Here is a 12,612-nt window from a genome sequence, read left to right as displayed (position 1 = left end):
AAGTGCTTTCACCCAGGTAAAAAAATGCTTCTTTTACCCTCCAGTGTTGTAGGAGACTCCGATATACCACTCCTCCATGTCTAGCCCCCAAAGTTAGACTGAAATTTTCTCCCTTACTCCGTGTGTGTTTTCACCTACACCAAGCACTAGCTGCTGAGATGGGCAGAGATGGTTGAATTGGTGGTGACAGAAGCAGTACAGTTCTCTTACTACCTGTATTTTGGAGAATGCTTATTAACATTGTTGTGGTTTAACCCCAGCTGGCAGCTACAACCACGCAGCTGCTCGCTTACTCCCTCCAGTTGCAATGGGGGAGAGAATCAGAAGAGTAAAAATGAGGAAAAACTTGTGGGTTGGGATAAAGACAGTTTGATAAATAGAGCAAAAGCTGCACACACAAGCAAAGCAAAGTAAGAAATTCATTCACTGCTTCCCATGGGCAGGCAGGTGTTCAGCCATCTCCAGGAAAGCAGGGCTCCATCACGCATAATGGTTACTTGGGAGGACAAATGCCATAATTCCAAACGTCTCTCCCATTCTTCTTCTTCCCCCAGCTTTATATAATGACCATGAGGTCATATGGCATGGTATATCCCCTTGGTCCATTGCGGTCAGCTGTCCTGGCTGTGTCCCCTCCCAGCTTCTTGTGCTCCCCCCCGTCTACCTGCTCACAGGGGTGGTATGAGGAGCAGAAAAGGCCTTGACTGCTTAGCAACAATGAAAAACACCAGTGCGCTATCACACTATTTCCATCCCAAATCCAAAACACAGCACTATAGCAGCTGCTAGTAAGAAAGTTAGCTCTATCCCAGCTGAAACCATGACATACGCAGACCATGCAACAAAACCTCCTGGGGACTGCAGCTGGTTGTGTGTGAAACTGAGGGTGGTGTATGGACAATTATCCATTGGGATGAAAGTATTATATAAATTCAAAGTAGTGAATGAGAGCAGTTATGGGGCATAATCTCAAATGTACCGACAGGCTCAATACTCAATTGGTGCTTGATGCTGAGGTCTCCATATGTGAAGGAGACAGCTCTCTGAAGAGCCAAACAGAAAAGCATCCTTAAGAGGGGCACAATCTTTTTTTTCCAAAACTTGCTGTGTTTGGGGGTTAGAACACCCCACACTACTCTATTGCAGCTTGGAAGACCAGCTCCAGGTCTCATCACTTCTCTCAGCCTGGATGTTTCACCTCGGAGTCATGCATTGCATTTGGATGGAAAGGATGGAAGCCACATGTTAAGCTCACAATGGAGCATTTATTACTGCTAGGTGCATTATAATCCCTACTTAAATTGGCAATCCTCCGTAGGGGGAACTGTACCACCCCCATGGAGATGTTGATGCCTGTCCTGTTTTGAACATGTTACAGTAACATGTTACAGTCTGGATGTGAAGAGGGACAAAAGAACAAAAGCGGATGCATAGATGGAGAATAGTGAAGTCCCGTGCCCAAAGACAGAAGGCGGCTCCATATCTGAGACGGGCACTGATCCCAGGTCCCCCAGTTCTAAATATAGTCCAGTAACCACTAGACCACATTGCTGATTCTTATTAAGCAAATTATATTTTTAGTCTTCATCAGAATTTCATAAGCAGGGGGACATAAGCAAACCAAAGAAGCGTGTATTTTTGCAAATATTTCTGGTAGCAGCATTCATGCAAATGTATTTCTTTTAACATTCCTAAGAACTTAATTTGCTGCAAATGTTCTTGCAAACCCAAATTATAACATTCACTTTTGTGTTTTTGAGATAGGAGTAAAAAGGCTTGTAAATACTGACGATATAGGGTTGGTTTTTTTTTCCAAGGTACCCTTTTTCATAAACAGTATTTTAGAGTTCCCATACTTTTTTTTGGTGTTGGCAGTTTTCAGTAGTTATTTATACCCATATATTTTCATTGTAATCATTAATGCATCATATTGCTTTCAAAAACTAAGGATGACTGAAAGGATTTGGTACAGCTTTTTGTTTTTGTTTTTAAGTACAATCCATCAAATCCTGAAGAATGTGCTCATATAAAAGATGGTTTGGGGGCCATGTTTAGAAATAATGTTGGTGTTATGACATACATTCCCATGAAATGAATATGCAAAGTTGGACAGTATATAATACTTAGTGATTTTGGTTCATCTGAGATCATCTGCTATTTGTATAAATTAGACATTCTGAATTTGAGACTGACTGAAACTTAAGTTTAGAACAAAACTCTGGAAACTAGGATATGTTTTCTTTGTTTTCTGGGTTGGACCTTTACGAAAGCAGCCACAGAGTTTTGTGCAATTTCAACGTGAAACCACAAGTCCCTTCTGAGAATCCAAGCAAACTTGATATCTGACATACAACCACCTGAAATTTGGCAGTTTTGGGGGTCTTGGGTAAACCTGGATTGGATTGTGCACATAACACAAAATCTGAAACCATGAGATTTTGCTTATGTGTGGGTGTCATTCTGACATACTCCACATGGTCCTCACTCATGCGCAAGTTAGAAATACTGCATTTATGTCTGGGCACTTGCTGAAGCACAACACTGAACCTCCATCTTCCTTCTTTCCTCCGTCTAAAATCTCACAACTGGGAAAAGCTCATATATCTCTGAGTGAGACTCTGTCAGTACCATCCTGTTGAACTGAATGTGACTTGTCTTAAAATTTGGAAACAGTTTAGAGCCAAGCTTCTGTTTCATGACTACTGTTATTAATGACTAAAGTAACAGTATTTTTCTCTCGTTCTGAATAGGAATAAAAGGTTAGAAGGAGACCGCAGCCAACTCAGATTTATTTTTTTTTTTTACCTCTCTGTTTCTTCAGAAGTTCTGAAATAATTTTTTCAACCTTCAGGTGGGAATGCCAAGACAGTAAAGGAAATATATGTTTTTGTAGCTTCCTACGGAGATTCTGCCAACCATTAAAATAATTCTTAGTTACAGTTCAGTCTTATCAAAACTGGTACAGGGAAAAAAAATCCAACATCTTGATTATATCAACATTGGTCCATTTCCCAAGGTCTTATATTTCACAACACTTTCACTATTAAACCACCCCCCACACACACCCCCCCATTTAAATCTATAATGGTAAGGCTCACAGTTGTTATTCAGTACTGGCATAGTTCATACTGAGTTGGTTTTTTGAGTTAGTTAACAACAATATTTAGTGAATAAATCTGCTATCTTCATTTTAGTCTTCTCTTTAAATCCCAGAGCCTCCTAAGACAGAAACATGAGGAAAAAAGGATGCAAAGAACTCCCACCCCCCCCTACAGTTATTTCCAACTTGCTCTGAAGTCAGTGGAAGACCCCTGATGACCTCACTAGACCTCTACCAGGTGCCCAGAAGATCATTACTAGGATGATTATCCAGTACTCTGACCATTAGTTTTGTCCCCAGAGCAATTATTTAGATGCTCTTTTAATACCATTGCATGGAGTTTGTCATGTCCTGGTGCAGGAGTTTTACCTATCCTCAATCTCTCCCAGCACTTGTCCCAGATGCGCCTGGGAGACAGAGGCATTCGTAACTATAGCAGTGACCATGATGTTTTGCTTTCATAGGGATGTTCTCAAAAGCCATCCCACTGGTATTTCACTGTTGTTAAAAATAGAGTTCTGAGGAATTTCTTTCTGAGGAAAAAACTGCACACTCTAAATAATTGCATAAACTTTGCAAACAGATGGGTGGAAATAGTTCTGGGGACTCAGCTGAGATGCTCAGCACAACACTCCGATAAAGTACCTCCTGGAAAACAGACAATATTTAGGCTTTTCAGGGAATTTCTGATGACTCTGGAAAGAATGAAGCCCCTAATTGCCCCACATTTCATCTGCTAGTTGCTCTGCATTGCATTTCTATGAATTATTTAAGCTAATGGCAAACTTGTGAAGTTTCTAGTAAATTTGTAATTAATAGCACCAGTGACAAAATAATAAACGTGCCATTGGTGCCATTTGGAAGAAATAAATGCTTTGTGATTCCTGGTGACGTGAGATGCTGTTGGTGGAAGATTTACGCCTTGCGGCAAAACAGTGCCGTGCGGTGTAAAAGAGCGAAGTAACTAAGTTCACCATCATGTTTTAAATGGCCGCTATGATTCAGGATGGAAAGTACAAATGTGGTAAATGAAAACAAGCCCCCAAAGGAAGACAAGTATAAGTGTAATGCAAATGTTACTGAAAGAATAGTTTGTTGCAAATCGGAACGATTACAGAGGGATCTGTGGGCAAAAACTTTGATAGAGTAATGAAAAATTAAATACCAACAAAACCAAGTAAGCTTTGATGCTGTTTTATGAGACAGCTTTCTACCATGTATTTTTAGAAACAAGCATCTTTATTCTGGGATAAATGAACTTAGAAAGAGTAACATCTGGGAACGCGCGCCATTAATCTTAACTTTTTGTTGAAAGCTTCAAAACAATGACCGGCTCTCATGGGGAATCTCAATTACAAAAATGGGTTTTTCTGTTTGTTTGTTTTTAAGGAGGGAGCTAAAAGAACAAGCTGACAAATTGGTAGCAGATCACAGCTTTTACCAAAAAGAAGAAAAGAAATGTTTCTAACAGTTTATCAATCAATTAGGCTCTTATGATAGACAATGACTGTGGTTATGTGGAGAAAAAGCCTGCCTATTTCTTTCCCTTCCAGAAACACGCCCATCACACTGACTGCCAGCAATTCAGCCTGGTACCATCGCAGTATTTATTCCTTTGTGATGTCGATGGGTTTTTCTTGTGTTTTTTGAATGCCTCAAAGATGACAACATCTTATTTTACATTTGAAACAGTAAGAGTTTGGGGACAAAAAAAAAATATTAAAATTCAGACTCTCTTCAGGAGAGATTATTCAATTACTTGGGACAACATTTCCATCTAAGCCACGGCTTGTTCTCACAGTTCCTGGTGCCACAGGACTGTGGTACCGGGGAGGGTTTTTTTGCTGACATTCTGTGGCAGTAGAACAGCTAATGAGGTGATTGGTTGGTCACCATTCACATTATATATATATGTACACACACACACACATATATGTGTAGGCAGTGTGTGTGTCTACAGAATTATGTATGTTTATACATATTTATGTGTTGCTTGTGCATAAAATGTGTAAGAAAGTGTTAACTCACTTCACGTGAAATGTTTAAGTTAATAAGCTCACTTCTGTAAGATGCACAGCATGCCCTAATATGTTGCAAACTGCCCTCACTGTCACCTGACAGGACATAAAGATTAGAAGCAGTCCCCCAAAAAATGGATGAAATGCTCCAAAGTCACAGTGGAGGCTGAATCCCAGTTTCAAAAGTGAAAGCCAACTAACGTTATGCTCCTATAAGCCTAAAATATTCTTCAAAATGTGACTTTGTTTCCTAAGTCATTTCAGCGATTTAAAGAATGTGACTTTCCAGGTTTTACAGCCCTGAGTCCATCATTTGCTGAAAGTTTCTTTCTCTGAAAGAGACAAACTATTTCACTGCACATCCCTTGCGAGAACACTCATGAAAGAAAAGCTTTCGATAGTTGTGCTTGATGGCATACTTTCCGCTTTCCCACTTCAATTGATTTGCAGACAGATATAAATCCAGTTTCAAAAAGTTTGGTGTTACAGCTTGGGTGGGTTGGATGGATAACTAATGCGTATCCATATGTCCTGAATATGCAAGCTTTGGCTCAAAATCTCATGAGGATAGTTCTCCTGCTTCCAGTTGGGCTGGATTTACTGGCCTATTTTTTTTTCTTCCACAAACACACCCTTAATATTGACTGCCAGAAGCTACATCTGGTACTATCCTACTTTTTGAACATTTTGCTTTAAAATTAGAGGGGGGAAATAGCCAAATATTTTAGGACTTGCTAAATGGTTTTATTCTGGAAATGTGCATGCCCATACATACCATGCAACGTATGCAAGACAGATATCACCCATCCAGTAAAACATTACTGTACCGCCCCCTAAAACTGACATCTCTGTATTGCTTGACAGAATAAAACCAGTGATGTAATGTTTTCATCCCTTTAAGATGATATTTAAAATTTTACCTTCAAGCTTGAAAACAAATTCCATAGAAAAGAGAGTAAAATACTGCAATTGCACCCAGTTTCAGGATGATTTAAGGGGTGCTTCTCAAGATTTTTTCTTTTTGCAACATTACACTAAAAATAAATTTCAGAAAGTTTTAACCAATTGCAGGAGTTTATTGCTCAAACTTAGAAGTCATTCTCTCTTCTAGAAGGTAGGGAAGAGGCACAGATGGGTAAGGCTCTATAGTCCATCCTCATAGTAGTGGGGACTTTAATCTCAAAATCCCAAGCCTATTTTCCTGTTAGCCAAGAGGAGAACTTAGGTAAAGAGAGCAGTGGGCCTTCAATTTTTTTAATGCATTCAGGGAGGATACTGTGGGTGCCTTACCCAGGGAGGCAGGTGAAGGGCAGGAGGAGGTGAATTGACGCCTCTTGGTACGTCAGATGCTCCCCAGTCTGGCTGAGCTCTGGCCAGTGCCATGGAAAAGCCATCTCTTGCTGTGGCTGGATACTACCCACTGCAAAGCAGAGGCTCCCTGCTCCCCTCAAACTAAACAATAAGAAAAATAGGGATGTAACAAGAAAGGGAGCAAGCACAGTAATTCAGTTCCTCACCTCCCATTCCACAGAGTATAAATACTGTTTTGATGTTCAATAGACCAGCTTCACAGAGGAGCAGAAAGAAAAATATGCAGCTGAAGTACCCATATTCCTCTCCTGCTGGCTCCCTGTCTTCTTTTCACAGGGCTGGGCACAACCTGAGGAGACGTGGCATGAACTCCTCAATTTTGGGCTCTATGATCTGCTGTTAATGAAGAATATTTTCAGGACACTCATATTAGAGGAGTAGCATTACACCCTACTAATGCTAGTTACACCCCTGGCTATCTGAGTGAAAAAGCCAAACCCAAATAAACCCAACTTTGTTTCCCAGGTGGGTCCATGAGACCACAGCAGTGGTGGACACCAGGCTGTGCTGAGACTTAGGTTAGGCAGTGCCCACACGGTGTCAGCAAGCCATTGGCTCTTGTGGCTGCAGCCGCTCAAATATCAAAGAGGTGGTGACATCTTATGACCAGAATCAACCTTTTTTGGTACTGGTACTACCCAAAACAAAAATTGATCACTTGCATATTTGATGGGGGGAAACTCCTAAAGTCTTCTATTTCTTTTTGACACTGCAGTCAAAAAGTAATATGGATTTTGTTACATTCAACATCTGGTCCAAAAATGTGCATTTCCACTAAGGAAAACACAAACCAGAAAAAGCAAGCCAAAACAAACACACACAAAATGTTACTATTGTTTTTACATATTTTATCCAGATAGGATTTTTAATATGTACAGAAACTGTATCTGATGTTATGCAGTTGGGTCTAGATATGGAACTTGAAAAGATTGATTTCTTTTCATGCGTATCATTTTGTTTTATTTCAGCCTTCGCAAGTCTTTTTCTACTTAACTGGCAACAGACAACCCTCAAATTGCATTTTCAGTGTATGATTTATATAGGTATAAAAATACGTGGGATAAGAAAGCTTTAACGTTATATTTCACAATTCATTTAACAAAGTAGCAGCAGTTAGAAAATTTTACTTGGCAAGATCATACCAGGGTGGGACTGGGCCTGTATGTGGAAAAGGGACCTAAGGAATGTTCCTACGATTAGTCTGAGGCAGCACAGTTCAGCGATGGGAATTTGCTCTGGGAGGTAGATCTTGCTGTAAGCCATTCAAGATTAGATATGAGGCACTGACATATGACAAATGAAACGGGTGAGAGAGTGGGTCTTACGAGCTAATGATTTTCAATCTTTAATCAGGCACCTTGCTTGGCATAGTGTATTAGATTGCGTAAATAAGTACCTTTAAGGCTCAGGGTCAAAGCTTCGATGGGAATTTTGCTGAGGAAAACTGAGCTGGAGGGACATCTAGGAAGAAAAACGTTAGTCGCTCTTCATTCACAGCATTGAACGAACAGGGTCAAGTCCTGCCACCTTTGCCAGGTCCAGCGGCACCTTGCTGGCAAGAGGAAAGCTGCTTGAGATACCATGCAGACAGACATACCTCTGGGAAAGCTGGAGTGTGCTGAGAGGAACGCTCCGCAGCATCTGGGTGGAAAGAGGGAAAAAAAAGTCTTGCCTAGAATCTGCTTAGTTTGGGCCTTGTATTCCCTGACCTCCAAGTTTTTGGGCACAATTTTATACCCACAGCTGACTGTGGGCACACAAATTATAGCATTCAGGAATTTAACTACCTGATGATTGGGCCTGCACTCAGTGTTGTAACCCCAAGCATTCCACATTCATGAGAGAAGCCTCCAAAAAAATAAAAAAACCTGCGAGGTTGGCTTCAGGATCATGAATTAATACTTTTTGAAACTTCTGCTTTTTTGAGCCTGCGTGGCTTGCATTTGCAAGTTCTTCCACCATCATAAACAGTGGGAACCTTTGAAAAAATACAGCAGTGAAATAAGATTTCTGTACAGCAAAATGACTCACAAAACTGGACCATCAGAAAGACATCAACAAAAAGAGAAATCAAGACTTGGGATAACGTTGCTGGAGATTGTACTACAGAGGGTGTTGGGCAGTGCTTTATATAAATGGCAGCATCTCAACCAAAGGCAAACACACAGAGGCAAACATATATATGCACACACATCCATATATAAATATACATATACAAAGATATCACCCAGAGCACCAGAATGGGTGAGATCATGGTTTTTTTTCAGGAATAATGACACTTGCTATTGTATCCGGGAAGCACATCCACCAGAGAGAAGGAGGATCCATGGAACACTGTCCAGAGGGTTGAGCCCACACAAGACTAAGGAGCCTCACAAGCTTCACCTCCTCCCACTCCCTAAGCAAGTTACTGACTTGGCCTTTTCAAACTAAAAAACAGCCATCACAAACACATGCAGAACCTGACTAAACATGTATTAAACCACAAACCCGTTCTTCACCAAGGTTTACTACTTAGGGAGAAGAGGAGCACAAATCAGGTGTGGCAGATCCATTGCATTGGTAATGCTTAGAAGTCCTTAGATTTTAGTGCTCTTTGGTGAGGATGTAGAGAAGGTTGACTCTGTCCACCTTTTGTCATGGATTTTGCTACAGTTTTTGTGGCTGCAAATGCATGTTGACGCATTTTTGAGACAGCTGTAGAAACACAGTATTTTAAAAAAAACTTATTTCAGCAATATCAAGCAAAGCTTATTAGCACTTTTACACGTATCTACATGCAAATCTAAATACCAACAGATTATTTTAACCTGTATTTGTGGAACAGGATTTGAATCTTGTTTGAGGATCTTTGAAAAATCACATCCTTCTGCACAGGCACGAAGTAGAGACAGAGGATTCCTGAAAGACCCTGGTGTATTTCATAAGGCATTCCTCTACTCACTGCCACTGAAATGCTGCGGCTCCAGCATAAGGTGGCAAGTTTTCTGGCTTCTCTTTTTTTTTTTTTCTGTAGGAAAGGCAGGAAGGTGATACAGCTAGTTGGAGAGCACAGGGGCCTTTCCAGTGTCCATCAAAAGCTGCTCATCACAACTTTGCTGATTTTCTTTTTGGAGTAGTTGCAGCTATGGGAGCTTCTTCCTTAACTCAGTAAACCTTCCTGGAAATCACCTTTTCTGCCTCTGAAAGGCTAACTTGACCTTGACCTGGGAAAAAACGGTGGTTCCAGAAGGTCTAAGGTATTTTTGAATGGGATGCTCAGCTATCTTGTACTTGCTACTGTATGTTGGCAAGGAGAATCAAACCCAAACATTCTCTTTAATATTGAAACCCCAGAAATTTGGGAAAAAACAAAACATACAATTTAAGCGAAACTCAAACAACTCAGGAGGGTGCCCTCTATTTGCAGGGATAACCAGATCTGTACAGCTTTTATTTTAAGGCCGGTTTCTTAAGCAGTAAGCATTTTTTACTTCCCTTATACTTCATTATGCCATTGTACTCAGATTTCGGCCCTTTTATCCTTTGCCCATTTCAGTCATGTTCTGGGATCTGCAATGAAACCACTACAGGAGATGGTCTGCAGCATCAGTAATGCTTTGAGACAAGCTCAGTAGCTCATATTTCTTTGTTAGCATCCCATTGCGAAGGGGAAAGATCAGTTTGCTTTGTTCTTAGGCCTTGATTTTCATAAGCTAATGATGACTGTGGGTGTAATTGTGGTCAGGCTTAAGTGGTAGCACGAGGGCAGAAAAACAGAGAGGCGCTTCCGTGAGGCTGATTTCCCCTCCGCCATGCGCACGGAGCGGGAGGGCATCTGCTTGCCGTCCCCCCAGGCATACCCCCGTGCCCAGGGAAGGAGGGATATGCCAGACGTCATGCGGCTCGGCAGCAGCGGAGGCGGGAGGTCGGGAGCGGAGTGTGAGCCCAAGCACCCGCCAGTGTTTGGGTCCCTTCTAGGGACCATCTGACACTGGATTAACCTCCTCTATATTAATCTCCTCTAGCAATACCAATAATAAAATACTCCTCTTTGGCTCACAGCTGAGCAGGACCTGTCACTGGGTTTTGTATCTTCCAATGTTCTGCAACTGTTGCTCTGGTGCAAAAAATGTATTTGTGGCTGAATATCTGCTTGATATTTGGGCTTGATACTGAAAAGACTGCTGCTTCTAAAGGGGATGGTATGCTCTGTGGGTTAAATAGTTAATAGGTATGCTGGCATTGCCACTGCTGGTATAGGCAAAATTTTTAATTATGCAGTGAACATGACTGCCTATTCAGCCACACAGTATATACTGTTGTGTCATGTTAAAGCTGGTGAAAAATGTTTAAACGTTCTTTGAACATTACTTAAGTCAATTAAGGTTAAATATTCTGAATCTTAAAACTCTTTAAAAAACCATTTTTTTTCTGTTTTCAAAATGACAATGGCTTGAATTTTTTTTTAAAGTCACTGGAGTCCCATGAATTACTTTGTCTCTAAAGACATCTTCTGAAATTTCAGAAGATCTCCGATATTTGCAAACAGAATGCGAATATTTCTAATAAAATGACAAACACTGCATTACCAACCAGGCACCATGTAAAACAAAATATGTTATGAGCATTCTGCTGGGAGATGAGAAGATTTATAAGCATGCCTTTGAAAAATTTCAACCAGTAGTAATGAGTATTCATATGAACTAAACCAACTGAGATTTAGGCAAGCTTGCAATACCGTTTTCCTGCAGTAACAATATGCAAATGTCTGTACACATAGGTTCTTGAAGAGAGAATGAAATTGGAGTGCAAGTGTCATGGAGTTTCAGGTTCGTGTACAACTAAGACCTGCTGGACCACACTTCCTAAATTCAGAGAGATTGGATATATTTTGAAAGAGAAATACAATGCTGCAGTGCAAGTGGAGGTGGTACGAGCCAGTAGACTAAGACAGCCAACCTTCCTGAAGATCAAGCAGATTAAGAGCTACCAGAAACCCATGGAAACAGATTTAGTATATATCGAAAAGTCACCCAACTACTGTGAGGAAGATGCTTCCACAGGGAGCGTCGGTACCCAGGGACGACTCTGCAACCGTACCTCTCCCAATGCGGATGGGTGCGACATGATGTGCTGTGGAAGAGGGTACAACACACACCAGTACACCAAGGTGTGGCAATGTAATTGCAAATTCCACTGGTGCTGTTTTGTGAAGTGCAACACGTGTAGCGAGAGGACAGAGGTGTTCACCTGCAAATAATGGCATCATGTGCAAATGAACAGAACAAATCACCACGAGTGAAGAAAGGGGAGTACAACAAACGACGACAGCATCATTTTGCACATCTAATCTTCTTTGGAAAAAAAACCAACCCAACCAAAACCACAACAACCGCTCCCTCCCCACTACTTACACCTCTAAGGATGGTGCATTTTGGCTGGCTGGCTGTTGTAACTGCTTTGGAAACAAGGGCAACAGGATTAAGGTGACGTTGACAACCACATGACACTTTCTCTCTCTCTCTCTCTTTTTTTTTTTTTTTTAAAACTACAATCTGGGTGTTGCAGAGTTCTCCTAGTAAATGTTTTAAGTTATACATATCAGAGATGCTGATTGCATTGCAGCTCCCATTAAATTTAAAAGACACTTTCTCTTATTTTACAACAACAAAACCACCAAGCCCTGTGCAAATAAAGACTTTTTTTTTTTTAAGGAAGTGAAATCTTCACTGACTATAACACAGCAGTCTTGCTGCAAAAACCTAAATTTCTAAGAAAGCAGGTAGAGAGAAAACAGCTGGTAGGGAGACAAAATCTGTGGCGGAAATACTCCACTATCAGTTTGGAAAAAATAAAGTTCACAAAAGTACATCAGCTGCCAGTGACACTGGAACTCTTTGAATGAACATTAAAAATAATTATTTATGTTTTTAATAGTATAAAAAAATTCTAAGCACTAACGGGTAGCTATGTCTTAATTCTGTACTAAATGTAAACTTATTGGAACTCTGACTTCATGATTTTTTTATTTGGTTCTCCCTAAGTTCTTCAATGCTACTGATCTGTTGTCACTCCACTATTAGAGATTTCAATTACTGTAGGTCTTAAGCAATTACCAGAACTGAGCAAAAAGATCACGTG

The 12,612-nt window shown here is 40.7% G+C and overlaps 1 protein-coding gene across 2 annotated transcripts in view; it reads left to right on the top strand.

The window, feature by feature from the left end:
• The window catches only part of WNT7B (wingless-type MMTV integration site family, member 7B), a 96,889-nt gene extending 84,917 nt beyond the window's left edge, over positions 1-11,972 (top strand). For both annotated transcript variants that reach the window (XM_009879722.1, XM_009879721.1), the window contains exon 4: positions 11,252-11,972. In XM_009879722.1, coding sequence (XP_009878024.1) covers positions 11,252-11,731 — 480 coding nt within the window. In that variant the 3' untranslated portion in view covers positions 11,732-11,972. The remainder of the gene's footprint in view (positions 1-11,251) is intronic.
• Positions 11,973-12,612: the final 640 nt, after the last annotated feature.

Source organism: Charadrius vociferus, unplaced genomic scaffold (genome assembly GCF_000708025.1).
Source record: "Charadrius vociferus isolate BGI_N301 unplaced genomic scaffold, ASM70802v2 scaffold90, whole genome shotgun sequence".
Classification (NCBI taxonomy): domain Eukaryota; kingdom Metazoa; phylum Chordata; class Aves; order Charadriiformes; family Charadriidae; genus Charadrius; species Charadrius vociferus.
This window is presented reverse-complemented; position numbering and strand designations above follow the sequence as displayed.